Source organism: Camelus dromedarius, chromosome 30 (assembly GCF_036321535.1).
Source record: "Camelus dromedarius isolate mCamDro1 chromosome 30, mCamDro1.pat, whole genome shotgun sequence".
NCBI classification, from domain to species: Eukaryota; Metazoa; Chordata; class Mammalia; order Artiodactyla; family Camelidae; genus Camelus; species Camelus dromedarius.
In genome coordinates this window covers 10,590,443-10,606,770 of record NC_087465.1, presented here as the reverse complement: position 1 = coordinate 10,606,770, position 16,328 = coordinate 10,590,443, and the positions used below count along the sequence as shown (strand labels likewise).

Here is a 16,328-nt window from a genome sequence, read left to right as displayed (position 1 = left end):
CGGCGTGCTTCTGATCTTCACGCTCCTCCTTAGGAAGGCTTCCCTCCTGAGCATGTCACACACGTGCGACCTTTCACCCCCTTTCACCCGCCCCTTCATCTTCATCCTCGTTCTTTTCTATTTCCCTTCATGCATTGATATTATCATCTTCTAATTTATTATCAGATTAACTCATTTATCTCTCTTATTACTGATTTCTACTTGTTTAGTTCTCTATTGTATCCAACACCTAGAATAGTGCTTGGCCATAAGGAGGCATTTAAGAAATTTTCGATGAGTGAGTATCATTCTTAGATCACAGATTAAGTGAATATTTATTGAGTCCCTATTTAATATACTAGACATTGGAGATGTTTTAGAGGTCAAACTAATAGATAAAAACAAAAATTTAAAATTAGCTGTAGATTTAACTCATATATACTTTCTATTACTTATACAGTTTGTTATTATTTTACCCTAAATATAGCATTTTATATAAACTTAAACTGCATATCAAATATATTCATATCAAAGTTACATCATATGTTGCTGTTTGATGCCAAAGAAATCCTATAAAACACATATGAAATATTTAACTACTTACTTGCAACCAGTGGTTCCTCTTCTGATGGTTTAAAGTAAAAAGAAACCTTTTCCAAATCAAATAGTGCGACCAGTGTATCTTCTAGCATGGCTTGTTCATCTGTCTAGAAAGAAAGAAAAACAATACATGATATGATTAGGATTGTTTGCGATAGAACATAACACAGCATAACACAACATAGCAACTCCAGACCGAAACTAACTTCACTTGCGTTTTATTTACATGCAAACCAAATTCTCAACACATCTAAGAATTTACTGCCTAAAATAAAATTTTCAAATCCCCAGAGTTACAGTTTCTTTTATAGTTTTATATTTTTCCTTTTCTCTGCTGCCTAGATGATTCTACAAAATTCTGCAGCCTATTTTGTAGCTGGATTCTAATTACATTGATTTTTGTTTATTAGTAACAAATAAATGTGTACACACAAAAAAAATGCTATTTGCCTCTAAACCTCTATAATCTTATACAGAACAGCTGAAAGGCAAAAATATTGTTTTATTAAAAAGCCACAGTACATAACAGTCATCCTATTTTACAATAAGATAACCTATGCATTATCCAATTCACAATTTATTAAAGCTGTGATAAAAGCAATTTGCATGTATGTAATGATTTTTCTTCCAAAGAGCTTGGGGACAAGAATCCATTTTCATCTCATTTTCCTTTATGGGGACTTAATCTAGAATCTTGTGAATATGAGATTGGATTTGTTTTAATCATTCATTTCATTCTTACAGCATACAATTTCACAGCCAACGCAGCTAAGGCCCGGACATGGTAACAAGTTCATTGTCTGTGTCTGCGACATCATCTTTCTAGCTCTGGATTCTGGCCTTCCTGTTAGCAGTTCAGGGTGCTAATAAAAGTCCTTTACTAATTTCCTCATGAAAGAACGATTAAACTTATCATACACATCTTTTCTTTTAAAGGTAACATTTGTTTCCTTAAAAAAAATGCCAATGATCCTTTCAATCAGTAATTTTAGTACATTTTACATACATTTTAAGAAGCTGCATTGCTGTAAGCTTATAGTCACATTTTGGGGGCACCATGAGTACAGGGTGAAGGAAGTGGTAAAGAATTTCCACTGTGTGAAAAAAAAAACCCCACTAAGGCAGCCCCAGACCCCAAAGAAGGACAGCATGGATACAAAAGGTTAAGAGCATCACCACTTTTGCACCTTAGTATGGTATTTAATATAAATTATGGTACACAGTAAGAGCTGCATAAATGTTTATCCGACTGTTACTTTTTAAAGTCCTTCAAAACAGCAGAAAAATGTCAAGAACCTGGAACTGGAAGGACAGGACTGAAGAATCGGCGTTTTTCCAATTGGGAGGAATATACGCAGAGGAAGAAATGTCCCCAACAGGCTGGGCTCTGATCATAACATCCAGGCTACAAAGCTCCGGCAGGTGTGGCTAAAGCCACAGCCAAGGACCTAGGATGGGACTCAGAGCTGAGGGACACACAGACCACCAGCGTCTGCAGCACCCAGGGAGGCTTTCATAGTACTGGGGCGCTTTTATGTCCTTGTTACAGAGGCAGAAAGACTATGGGTTTCTTTGACTTTTTTTTCAGCTACCTTTGGATCTTTTAATCAATTCTTTAAATACACTTAAGGGTTGCATAAGGCCAATTTAAAAAAGTAAACAGCTTTCTTGAGATATAATTCATATACCACAAAATTCACCCATTTACAGCGTACAGCTCAGGGGGTTTCAGTCTACATATGGAGTTGTGTAACCATCGCCAACATCTACTTTTAGAATATTTTCACCATCCCTAAAGGAAACTCAGGATCCATTAGCATTCACCTTCCATGTTCCTTTCCCTAGTCCTCAACCCCAGGCCAGCTCTAGCCTACTTTCAGTCTCTAAAATTTGCCTGTTTCACACATTACCTAATAATGGAATCAAACAATACATGGCCTTTTGTAACTGGTTTATTTCACTTAACATAATGTTTTCAACAGCATGTTTCAGGTTGTGGCATGTATCAGAGCCTCATGCCCTTTTATTGCTGGGTAACATTCTATTGTATGGATATACCACAACTTGTTTGAGGAACTGCCAGACTGTTCTCCAAAACGGTTGCACTATTTTGCAGTCCCCCTAGCCGTGTATGACAGTTACAGTTTCTCCACATCCTCGTCAACACTTGTGTCTGTCTGTCTTTTGGATTACAGTCATCCACCTCACTGCGACACAGGATCTCACCATAGTTGTGAGTTGCATTTCCCCAACAGCTAATCATGTTGATCATCTTTTCATGTGCTTTTTGGGCATTTTATACCTTCTTTGAAGAAATGTCCATTCAAATCCTTTGCCTGATTTTTAATTGAGTTGTCTTTTTATTGTTTAGTTTTAAGGACTCTTTATATAATCTGTATATAAGTCACTTACCAGAAATATGAATTACAGATATTTTCTCCCATTCCTTGGGATTTCAAAAGTGAAAAGTACAAGCACTTGCTGAGACAATGGTAGTTTTAAAGTAAGAACAGAACAGAAATGAAGCCTCATTCATTCATTCATTCATTCAACAAACACTTAACACCTACCATGTACTAGGAAGTGGGTGTCCTATCTTATGTAATTTGTATTTGATGGGCAATGATTAATTAATATTTATTTTCTCTCTAAACACTTTTTCAAGTGTTTTATTTCAAATTTTTCATTAATTAGATCTCTTTTGGTTGACCAAATAAGAAATTGATTATCCACATGGAGTGTAGAGTCTTTTCAAAGTAATCTAACTCTGTTTCTCTGAAAAACACTGAGGTGGATAGATTTTCTTACCTTACATTATCATTTCAGAATTTTCTATGACTGCAATTACCTCCCTGTCCTCAATATCATTGAAGAAAAACATTATTTTGTTGTGCAAACTCATATACATTTATTTAAAACCTCAATCATATTACTTTGGTAGCCACATTTTCTGTGTGTCCTTTAACAAATAAAATAGCATCTCGTGTTTCAACTCACAATTCTATTTAACAAGTGCCTTAAGTTTACAGAAAATGAACATATTTGCCTTTATACATCGTGACAACCATCAGAACCACAGAAAGTGTATGTGAAAAAAATCTAAGTTCACCACAGTTTTATTTATCAAATATTTCGAGACCCTTTCTTCCTCTCCACTGTGGACAACTGATGCATAAACATGGAATACTCTACAGTAATTGAGGCAATGTTCTTAGATTTAAGAGGACAAACATGCATACAGAGGAAGGAAATAAATCATTTAACACACGCAAATTTTAAACAGCTTGTCTGACAGTAGGGCATGCAAGTTGTCAGAGCTCTTCTTAGAGGACTTAACAGAGTATCAACCTCAGGGGGACCTCAGGTTTCACAGCGGGCTCTTTCTTCTGGGCTGGAAATAAGGACCCACAGCAGACAGACCCTCTATCCCCTCATGAACTTTCTCAGCCAGCGCTTAGGGATACAGGACTTAAGTCTCGGCTGTTAGCAGCCACTGAGAATAAATAAAAATCAGGAAAGGAGTACCTTCCACATACTTATTACAACTATATTTGCCCATGGGAAAAACCACTTCTGACTGGGAATAGGTTCCAACGCACGTTACACTTGGTACAGCCAGTAGGAGGCACTGTGGTTCCTTACCAAGTTCGGTGACAGAAGTGACTGAAAGTGAAAAAGAACTCCTGCATTCGCTATCTGGTCCAGCCACCGTCTGCTGGCTTCCCAAGTTTCCATCTCATTTTCCTTGCTGTTGTCAAACATCTGGTTTAAGGCCGCCATGAGCTGCTCGGAGAAGGCGCAGACCGTGGCCACGAGACTCTGGCAGAAAACCATGTCTCTTCGGAGCTGTGTCTCACTGTCTGTGACCCAGGGGAACATACAGAAAGTTTTGAAAAACATCATAGTTGAATAAAACCAATTCATTAAGGATTTGCATTCACTGTTATTTCATCCTTTCACTAAACTCACACCATGGGACAAATGTGAATTTGAGCTCCATTCATGTCCACATACCTTTTACCAAATATGCTGTTGAGAAAAACACTGAACACCAAAAAAGGTTAGAAACATTAAAATAATTTTTCTGAATTGAAATTGGTGACTTTATTTTGCAATCACTAAATTGTTGTATATGACCCAATAAAATAAGGCTTTATTTTATTTACATTTTTTTCATGATGGAACACAATTTGGTTTCTAACACAAGGTTAGAAACATTAAAATAATTTTTCTGAATTGAAATTGGTGACTTTATTTTGCAATCACTAAATTGTTGTATATGACCCAATAAAATAAGGCTTTATTTTATTTACATTTTTTTCATGATGGAACACAATTTGCATTGTTGCATGACGCTTTCCTAAAGGAAACTCCGAGTCCAACTTTTCAGTTTGTGCTGGCAAATGAAATACAACATTACTAATACTAAATTTTTAAAAATTACCTACTAAACGTATTCAAATTTTAAGGTGAAATGCACACGGGGAAAAGAGTATTGACATCCAATTTTTTGTAACACTGAGGAAATCTGTATCTCCTGAAGTCACCAATTCAACTTCATGAGCTATAAATAGGTCCAGTTCATAAATTCCTATATTTCTTTGAAATAAGTAATATATTTACAGTTTTAGCATAAGTTGATTTTTACTAGCATTCTTATTCTGCAATTAACTGGACTTTTGCTTGAGCCCCTTTGATGGTATGTTTACCCCTGTGAACCGCCACTCCTGGGCTGCAGGTTTTTCAAATGAAAGGCAGCTCTGTCCCTGAGAACCTGATCCCAAGGGGTTCACTTCTCTGGGGGGCGCTGGATGTATACAAACCACATGAACAATAGAAACACCAAGCCATACATTATATACACTGAAAAACCACTTGTACTGGAAGAATAACAACACAGATAAAAATCATCACACCCCCAAAAGTGTACGGAATATTTCCACGGTTCGGAATCCTGTGAAACAAAGCACTGTCAGTATTAGTGTACAACAGAGATATAAATGCTGCCTTTACTCAGGGATGAGTTCTTGCTTTACTGATAAAAGGCCAAATTTTTAAGTTGTTTACCAAGAACACCGAACACCTGTTTTTAATAACATCAAAGCATGTGTACACATAATGTAATTGTTGCTTATTACTCAGCTTCACTGTTAGTAAAAGCCACTTTTGAAAATTTTATTAGAAAAAGGATTAAATATTAAAGGTATTTGATTATATTATTCAATTATATATTAATATTCATTTATTAGGTTGAACTACATGAACTTGCTGTTTTGCTAGGTCAAAATGGTTGACTATGGCAATTCCAGGTGATTCAGCTTATTAATTTAACTAACGACATGTGTTAGACATTTCCCTCAAGTAGTTATATACCACGTACCCCGCTCTAGTAGATGGAAAAGAGTTTTACTGGTAACTATAAAATGGCTAAACTGGGAAAGAACTTTGCCCAATTCTCATTTAAGAAAAAAAGCAAAACACCTATTCCATTGTGCACAATTTCTAACAGGGTGCAGACATTCAATAAATGTTTACTGGATGAAAATAAAGAACCAGTAGAGCAACTAACAAACACATGCATATAGACTATGGTAACAGAGTGCAGACTAAACATCTAAGTACTCTTTTTAAGATTGAAAAAAAAAAGAAACTTGATTATTTCTTCTTAAAGCAATGTGGAGATCATTATTTCTACTAGGGACAAAGTTACTAACTCTCGTGATCTCTCCTAAAGCTTACAGTGGAACCCCATCTTTCCGTTTCTAGACCTTAGCTTTCCACTCTTGATATACGCAATACCTTTCCAATTAGATTTGTCTTAAGAAATTATTCTCTAGTTAATAGATGGCAGTATTCCTGCAAAAGCTATTGAAGTAGTATTTTTAAAAATTTCCCCAGATCTTCCACTTTACTATAGGATAATTGAAAAAAAAACAAAGCAAGAATGCACAAGAAACATATAGGGGAAATTTTATCTACTTAGTTTCTGTCTTGAACCTCAATGTTCTAGCTGCACACTGGATCACAAGCTATCTGAACGACCATCCTTTACCAAGTTATCCCCATCCCTCATTTTTATCAATAAGAACTACAGCAAGAATCACAACAGCTGCTCTCAGCTTCTAATAAATGAAGAAAACCAAGTTCTGTCTTTTTGTGACAGCTTGTTTATTACTTTTTGCCAAGTAAGAATTCCCCTGTAGTGGGAATACACTCAAAACAAATGGATTTTTACGTATCCAAGGCTGACGTTCATTTGAGTATTTAAGCACCTCCTTAAACTCATCTTCTTCAAACATGTTTTAAAACATTAACACTTCTTTTAATCTCAGTTGTTTAAAAAGCTTAAGTTCCACAGTAAGGTCGCTGATCTAAAAGGAATGAGATGGTTTCTGAACATGCAAGTAATCAGTTGTTATTCTGAGACTGTAGGGAGAAGAAAGCAAACCAAAACAAAGACACACAAAAGAAGCGATTAGAGAGAGAGAAAGACAGGAATAAAAGAGACATAAGGATAATATTTAGCAGACACTGTCTACTCTTTCCAAGTGAAAAGCATAATTTTGTAGTCCACAGTATGGAGTAATTTGGCTACGTTCGGTACCAATCAAATGTAACAGGGAAAAAAGAGTGAGTAAATTAAGTTGGAAAAAGGATAATTATGCTAGAAATAGAAAAATCAAAATAAAATCAAAATAAGGATGTGCAAGAACAGCCTTCTGAATATTGATGAGTAAAACAATGCATTCCAGGACCACTTCTGGAACTGGCCTACTGTATATTCATTTCCTCGAGAATGCATCTATATGCTTTAATCTTCTAGATGCTTGAAAAACGTGTTGACTGAATACCATTTACTAGTTATTATTAATCTGCCTGAACGAAGATTTCTTCACCTTTAAAACTGTGGAAACAGTAACAGCCTCACAGAGAAGCAGTGAGAATCTGATGTAATCCATTAAAGTGACGTCCATCGACTGTGTTGCCATTATTAAAGTCCAAAAAATGCAAAATTTTTTATTATTATGACTCAGTCAAAAAGCCAGGCAAAAATCATCAAAAGAGAAAGCCATCTTGGTTAATTTGGCTCATCCCTTCATTTATAATTTAAATTTTCCAAGTGCAGTAGACTGTAAAAGTGGCATAGTCTTCCCTTCTCTGTGTCCCTGCCCTTCCAATACGATTTCAGATGGAGATTTTTCCCATCAAACGCAGTCTGTTTCTGCACTCCTTGCTTCTGAACCCGCCTACATCCTAGTTTAAAAACAAAAGCTAGACACAGTTTCACAGTAACATCTATTTGTACAAGTAACTTTACCACCACCTGTTCCCTCTCTCCTTTTTAATTATATTTTGTATATATTTACACATTTTCATGTTTTTACTTGTAATTGAAGAAGAGCATACATTTTATGTTTTTATCAAAACTAAGTAATTTCTTAATCTTTGCAAGGCTTTAGAGGAGGGATCATATTTCCATCTATTCTGTAAAGAGTTGAAGGCATTGCAAATTCCAAACAGTGAAAATAATGCAAAATATTACCTGAATACTCCAGAAGAGCCAGAAGTATCCTACACTTTACCTCTGTAGAGAAAGAAGACATACCAGTCAGTTGTTCACTCTTTTTCTCCAACTAACATCACACTTTAACTGTGTAGTAGAAATGAGCACAACCTTATCACATTAGGTAACAAAACTCCCATTCACTTGGCATGCCAGTTTTGCCTGCCTACCTAGATAAGTTCTACCCATTGCTCAAGACCCTAAAAGCTCTTCTGGATCTGAATTACATGAGCCTGTGAAACACCGTTCAAACCTGCCGCTTTTGTAGGTCATCCTGAGCTGTGGTAGCTTGCCTCATGTTCTCCAAACTCCTACAGTTACTATGGTCTTGATCGATAAACTTTCAAATAGTATTTTTTTAATTATTTAAACTTTTAAAGATTATATATTTGCAATATATAAAGAATATATATCATATAATGTATAAATATTATTATATATCATATTGTGAATTATATTGTGTATTATACATTAGAAATATATGTATACATTGCGCCTTTCTTATCTACAGCTCAAGATACTGCCCTAAAGGACAGAAAAAAATACTAAATATTTCTAAATACCCTTCTTCTCACCCCATCCCTCCACAGGGCCAACCAGAGATTTCTGATAAATGATGTGTATTTAATGTCCTACTCATTGCTATGCACCCAATGGGCTATGTGTTCATTTGCTCCCAATTAGTACATAGTGTACTTGCAATAGGAAAATATTAAAACTTAAAGAGTTCCTTTATGTGCCCAAGATTCTGGGAAATAAAAAAAGGTTAGGTTGCATCCTGCTCTAGACAGGTTCACAGCAGAGTCAGAGCAACAAAATTAACAGATAAGAAATGCAGGAAATACTTGAGGGGGAGTTAAGTTTTACAAGGGAGACACAAGAACAAAAGGATTTCAGAGGCAGAAAGTACACTGGCTGAGTCAGGAGACCCATCCATTATAGACTAGCTTTGTCATCTTTGGAAGGTTGTTAATCTACTTTGAGTCTCAACTTGCTCACTCATAAGTGATGATAACATCTATCATCTATTTTATAGGCCTCTGTGGAAAAAAATAAATGGGAATATATATTAAACGCCTTGGAAAATTATTTAAAGTGCTGTCTACCTGTGAAGCACTGCTCTTATTGAAAAGTTGGCAGAAAATTCTTTTAAGAGAGACTCAAAAATGTTCTTAAAATTTTTCAAAGTTAATTGTCAGGGAAGTAGGAACATATTCTGGGTGGAAAATAGTGTCAGCAAGGGAATATAGTAGAGAATAAGGGCCAAATATTCAACAATCTAGCACAGAAAAGACTTTATTATATATCTTTAAGAGACTGAGATTGGGAGACAATTGGAAAGCCTCCTTGAAGAATGGCTTCTAACATCAGATTGATGAGTTCAGATTATCCAACTGAAACTCACTCTATGGCTCTAAGGCAGGGAACTGAAATTATGAACATGATATTTTAGGATGAATCTGGTAATGGTGTATATGAGCCAGAAAAGATGGAGACAGCAGAATTAGCCAGAAAATGATTTGAGGTAAGAAGAAAAAGGAAATAATTAAAGAGACATTTGATTTAAAATAAAAAAGAAAGAAGAAGAAGAAAAAGAAGAGGCTCTGTAGGGTATTAAGAAAAAAGCAGAGAAAAAAATGAAAAAAAAAAAGGCTTCTGGAAAAAATGGGAGATTTTTAAAAGAGTATGATTTTTGTAGCCAGCAAATAGTTGAAATGTCACTAACAGACACTTGAATTTAAGGTGATGGTGGATCCAATTTCGACGTGTGTTCTCCCCCACACCACCAAGCAATTCTTCAACCCCAGCGAGGTGTCCTACAATTCAATTCAATTCTGACACTCTCTACCTGGAGAGAGTGCCCGATCCCACAGGATAAGGGCTCAGCCCCAGAGGACTGCCCTCCCTGCCACACTTCAGACACCAATCACAAGTCCAGGTTGTCACCTGTGCTTCTGACCAACAGGCTTCAGAGTGGACGTTCTAATGAAATGATCCCCTCCTTAGGTTCGATTAATTTGCTAGAGCAGCTCACAGAACCCAAGAGAAACATTTTACTTACTAGATTACCAGTTTATTATAAAAGGATCTAACTCAGGAACAGTCAGATGGAAGAGATGCAGAGGGGAAGGCCTGGGGAAAGGGCACGGAGCTCCAGGCACCAACATAAGTTCACCATCCCAGAAACTCTCCAACCCTCTCCTTCTGGGTTTTTATGGTGGCCTCATTAGATAAGCACGATCAACTACATAACTGGCCATCGGCAACTCAACTCAGTCTCCAGCCCCTGTCCCCTCCCTGGGGGTCAGGGGTAGGATGGAAAATTCCAACCTTCTCTTCACAAGGTTGGCTCTCCAGGCAACCAACCACCATCCCTGGGTGCTTTGCAAAAGTCATCTTGTAAACATAATTAAAAAAAGTTTTATAGAAAACAAACTTATAATTGCCAAGGGGGAAAGAGGGTGGGAAGGGATAAACTGGGAGTTCAAGATTTGCAGATAGTAAGTACTATATACAAAATAGACAAACAATAAGTTTCTACTGTAGAGCACAGGGAACTATATTCAATATCTTGTAGTAACCTATAATGAAAAAGAATATGAAAAGGAATATATGCATGTATATGTATGACTGAAACACTATGCTGCACACCAGAAATCAATGCCAGACTGTCAACTGACTATATACTTCAATTTAAAAAAGATTCTTAACCACAAAAAATAAATCAATAAAATAAATTAAAAAAACAAACAGTTTTATCCTCTCTTCACAGGAAATTCCAAGGGTTTTATAATCTCTGTGCCAGGATAGGGGATGAAGACCGAATATATATTTTTTTTATTATAAATCACAATATCACAAGTAAAAATAGCTTCAGTTCGCTGATTACTATGATTCCATAACTTAGCTGAGCGATTAAGTAGGAGATAGACGTCATCTCAGTGACTCTACCCAATAAAAATTTAAACACAGGCATAATATTTATTGTACAGGTTTCTCAATCTCAATGCTACGGACATCTTGGGTCAAATAATTCTTTGTTATGAAGGACTGTCGGTGCCTTGTAGAATGCTTAGCACCATCCCTGGCCTCTACCCATAGATGCCAGTAGCATCCTCACAATTGTGACCAACTGAAAAATGTCTCCAGACATTGCCAACCACTAGTCTAACACTAGGAAGAAAATCACTGAATTAGGCACTATAAAAATTTAAACAAATTTCTTATTTCATCTTTTTCACCACAATCATTTTTGGAAACTCTTCGAACTTTCTACTTAATAACTCTGACACTAAACAACATGTAAGAGGACTCACTGGAGCTGTCTTGAGGTTCTGTATCTCCAACCAGAGTTGTACCAGTTACAGAATGTTGAGTAAACAATTTCATGCTAGTTAGTAATAATCAACTTAGACAAAAACTTCTGAAAGAGAAACTTAAAAAATCTAATGATGCAACCTACATAATTATTTTGATTCTCACAGACTCCCAATTCATTTTCTAAGACTTTCCATGAAATGTAGTTCATGCCTTTTGTGATTCCATTAGAAATTTTTCTGATGTTGTTTCATATTATAAAATATGAAACTCCCTCCACACTCTATTTGTCTTCATATGAACAAGCCCCTATTTTATTCACTGAGCATATTTTCCGTGATACAGTCTATGTCGTTTAGATCCTTGGATCCTTGGAACACAAGGTTCTGCAATCTTATTCCTTCTTTCCTTCCTCTGCCCTCACCCTTTGCAGTCCTTTTTGTTCCCTTATAACATGAAACACTCCAAAAAGTAATCAGGGCATGGCTGAACTTTGGTGTTTAATGGGTTTTTAAAAGAGTATTGTTAATGTCATGTGATGTTCTTTGCTTTTCATCCTGACCTTCAACAAATTTTCTGATGTTCTGAGCAAGATTCCGGACGCTGCTGGGAAGATTCCAAGGATCCTGTTTGATGTGAAGCCTTAACCTTTTTGGACAACTCAGCTTTGGTTCCATTTCCTGCTGAAATTCTGAATAAACACAGAAAATCTCTCTTTAGTCTCAACCATTTACCAGTTCACAAGCCCATAAACTACAGATTCCTCTTTCTTTCATTGCTGTGGTCCTAGGCTATCATCATGGTAGCAATTTCTTTAGCTCTATCACAGGAGAAAAATCTGTTAAATCCAAAATAAAGTCAAATCTTAGTCAAATCTTATTATTATCTTCTCACAAATGTTTAAACCAAGGAGCAAATTTAGATTAAAAACTCTATTTCACCCCGAACTAGATGTCAGAAAGTGGCAGTTCGAGGTTTTGTTCTGTTTGCCAGCCCCTACTCCCCCACTCCCCAAACCCCTTCCCCCACCACTGGGCTACGACCACGTGGGCATGAAGCCTGGTTTCAGCAAAAGCAACTCAACACTTACGTCTCTTCAATGAACTCATTTGGTCTGGCCCCTATGGGCATTAAACATTTTAAACTTTCAAAGGTCCCATAGTGATTTCATACATATATTCAAAAATCATCCAAATAGAAGCAGTAGCAAGCAAATTATGAAACGTGAGCGCACAGAACTTTTTTTCTCATTCTATGCTTTTGCTTCATGACTATATTGTCTTCCGTTTTTGTTTCCCAGTTGCTTCGAATAGTTACTTTTTAAACCTTACCTTGTAATCCTCGACCTGGTGTCAGGTACTTGGTTTGCTCAAAGGCCCTCACAACAGCTTGGCCTTTCAGGAGATTGGTAATGGAATCCACCTACCATACAGCAGAGATTTCTGAGAGTTATATACTTCTCATAATACATAAAAGGTATTTCCAAGAGTAAATCTTGTAAAATACGTTTTTTCCCTAAAGCAAGTTATTTTTGAAATCCCACACTGCTTGTAAAATCTATGTTTAAATAAAATATTGGAATAAACTCACCTGATAACATTTGCAATGACATCTCTTACCGCCCTATCATATATTAATACAAAATATACATTCACTTTACAAAAGAAGTAAGAATTCTAGAATTTTTTTTTAAAAACCCTAAAAGTTATAATAATCCTTTTCAAAGTGGTAAAAGCTACTACACTAAGATTTCTGGTTATGAATGTAAATTTTTAAAAAATCCAAAACACCAACATGAGCACCGAGACAATCCTGTGCTTCTTGAAATTTGGAGTGAAGCTGAACAGGAAATGTCAAAAAGGAATCTGAGAACCCACAAAGAAATAAATAATAAAAAGAAGGACTTCTGTTTGTAGAACACATAATTTTCTAAGGACTGTGAAATACTTGACATTCATAATAATCCTGTGGGTCAGCTGGCTGAAGGAATTTCTTTCCCCACTTTAAGCCATGGAAATTGAGGGAAAGCGGGTAGAGGAACAGATGGTGGCTTTTCCATTCTAACTCTAAACTCCTTTCACTATGTCTGAAAAAGGGATTTCTGACAGTTTATTTAGTCTAGAAAAAATTTCCACAACGGTCCCAATCGTACCTGGCTGAAAAGATGCTCAAGGCAACTATGTATCTTGTCCTGTTTATCACGAGAAATGCGAACATTTAGGGGGAGCTCATCACCTAGATGTTAAAAAAAAAATCATTCATCTTATGTTTAACATTCCAAAACATTTTAGTGTAAATAAAATAAAAAATAAACACTAGCTCTTACTCCATCCATTAGTTCTCATGTTCAGAAAAATAATTCCAGAAGCGTTCATAGCTGTTAGGACGTCAGATTATTGTTCCTTTGAAACTGAGGTGAGAGCAGAGGGTCTCACAGAAAGAACCCAGTGGTACCCACGTTCATGATGTTTTCGGATGGTGCATTTTTCTAACGGTCAGATAGTTAGAATAAACTGCATACTTCAAAATTAAGACTTCCTAATTGGATGAAAGGTCTTTGTTCTTAACACACACAAAATACAATGTTTATAAGCGATTTATATCAATCGGTGGTTTTCTCATCACCCCTTACCCCATCACCGGCATGTAAGGCTAGCTCAGGTGCCCCTGCTGTCTTAAAATCCTGTTTCAAAGCCTGTCCCCCCTCCTCATACAACCAGCAATGCCTAATGTGCTAGTAAAACTGGTTTCCTGTGTACGTCTCATCCTTCAGAGCACCACAGAAAGATCATTAAAAATCACAAATTGATATAAAAATGAGTCTGTTTCTCTCATCTTTTAAAAAAATCACTCTTTGTGTTGTGTTGGTAATGGGACTGGGAAACTGACTTTATCAAGCACACAAAACTGAGACGTGGTGCGTGCGGCCGCCGAGAACGGCTGATGGAAGGGAGACACGCGTTCGGAGCAAACAGACCGATCCCTCAGGCCCGCGTGGACGACCGCTCGTCCTGCGCCGCACGCACCTGAGTCCATTTCGTCGCTGTGGAAGTAGGAGCTGCACTGGCTGCTGCAGATGCTGGTGAAGGAGGCGACGGAATTCCTGTTGCTGTTGCAGTCGCTGAAAAGAACGAGGTCTGTGTCACTTCCACAGTGCCTCTGCCAGAGTTTCCCTGCCACCTCTTACCGGATAAACTCACTGTGCCACAGTTAAATTTATGAATATGTTTTACAGAAATTTACGAGAAAGATAAATTTGTTCAACTCGCATTTTACCTTATTTTTTTTTTTTAAAAAAAGGACTTTAAGTTCAATCGTGTTTCAAATTTTCTTAAGTCATACAATCTAATCCTAAAGGAACTTTTGAAATGCATAGTTATTTATAGGAGTCAAACCAAACTTCAGAGTCATCACAATCCATTGGCTGTCCTATGCCTGTAGCCAGTTTACTGAGAGACAAAGTCCTGTTTCATGATCTCTGCCTCTCAAGAGAGCCTTCCTGGTAACTTAAATCACAACTTATCAACTGCACTCTGACCTCCCCCAGGCAGGGGTGGCACCTTGTGTCCACCCCTGCGCCCAGTACAGGACGTCGCAGCAGGTAACTGCTCAGTAATGGTGAAGGTCAGAGGACAGAAAGTTTGAAATGTTTGCGTGTGAGTCTGGGCACATGACAGATTTCAGAAATTGTGCAGGAGACAAAATTTTTTTTTCCCCTCTCAGAATAAGTAAAAAGGACTTATTTAAATTTAAATTTATATTTAAAATTTCTCTTTCACCCTAGAGGGAGACTGAGAGTAATTTTAATTATCTGACAACCAGAATTTGAGGTAAGAAAGTATTTTTAGAGCTGTAATTTCCATTGGGGAGAAACCACAGGTTCTTAAGAAAGAGCACACAGGTCTCCTTAGAAGCTAAAAGTAAATGAAACGGTCAAAGTTGTTAATCTGTTTTAAATGTTATTAAATTGCTATGAATAATTAACTCATACATTCATTAAAATTCTTTTCACACAGAAATTGGAATAGTGGAGTGGTTAACAGAGAAACAGACCACTTGATTTCACAGGTAAATTATGTAACTCCCGGGGGCCTCAGTTTCCTTAGAAGTAAAATGCAGTTAATATCAGAACCTGCCCCAGAGGGCTGTATAGGAATTACGTGAAATCATCCTCTTTTCCCCAACGTGTCTGGTAAAAATACGTTTTTAATGTTAGCTATTAGTTTGTGCTAAATATCTCTGATGAAACAACTTTGATTGAATGATAATTACTCAGTGTCTTTTCATCGTAAAACACTGTATAATAAATAAATAAGAGTGAGTAAGAGAGGTTTTGTCAGCAGTGAATGTAGATAAAATGGGAGATGCTGAAGCTGCACACGGAGCAAATGAGTCCTCAGTGAGGTTCCGGGTGACACAGGATTCAAAGGAGAAAGCGCACCTTCGATGAATGAAGTTCACTGGAGGAGCCGTCATTTGGGAGCCTGGTAAGACGATGACCACAGAGCTTGGAGGGAAGGTGTCATGGGATGAATTGCACCCCCCACACACACACTCACATGTTGAAGTCCAACACTCAGTTTCCAAGGATGGGACCTGATCTGGAGTCAGGGTCCTTACAGAGGTGATCAAGTTAAAATGAGGTCATTAGTGGGGGCGGGAATCCAACATGGCAGGCGTCCTCATAAGAAGGGAAATCTGGACACAGAAACAAGGTCAGCGGGAAAAGGACGTGAAGAGACAGAGGGAAAGGACGGCCACCTACGAGCCAAAAAGAGAGACCTGGGACAGAGCCTTCCTTCCCGGGCCTCAGAAAGAACCAACCCTGCTGACCCCTGGATTCCAGACTCCAGCCCGAGAACTGCAG

At 37.2% G+C, this 16,328-nt stretch overlaps 1 protein-coding gene across 2 annotated transcripts in view; it reads right to left on the bottom strand.

Annotated features, from left to right (window-relative positions):
• PREX2 (phosphatidylinositol-3,4,5-trisphosphate dependent Rac exchange factor 2) overlaps nucleotides 1-16,328 on the bottom strand; it is a 232,818-nt gene that overhangs the window by 67,079 nt on the left and 149,411 nt on the right. For both annotated transcript variants that reach the window (XM_031441512.2, XM_064480858.1), the window contains exons 27-33: nucleotides 14,488-14,582; nucleotides 13,614-13,696; nucleotides 12,793-12,883; nucleotides 12,024-12,152; nucleotides 8,123-8,164; nucleotides 4,222-4,439; nucleotides 584-686 (exon numbers count right to left, since the gene is read on the bottom strand). In XM_031441512.2, coding sequence (XP_031297372.2) covers nucleotides 584-686; nucleotides 4,222-4,439; nucleotides 8,123-8,164; nucleotides 12,024-12,152; nucleotides 12,793-12,883; nucleotides 13,614-13,696; nucleotides 14,488-14,582 — 761 coding nt within the window. The remainder of the gene's footprint in view (nucleotides 1-583; nucleotides 687-4,221; nucleotides 4,440-8,122; nucleotides 8,165-12,023; nucleotides 12,153-12,792; nucleotides 12,884-13,613; nucleotides 13,697-14,487; nucleotides 14,583-16,328) is intronic.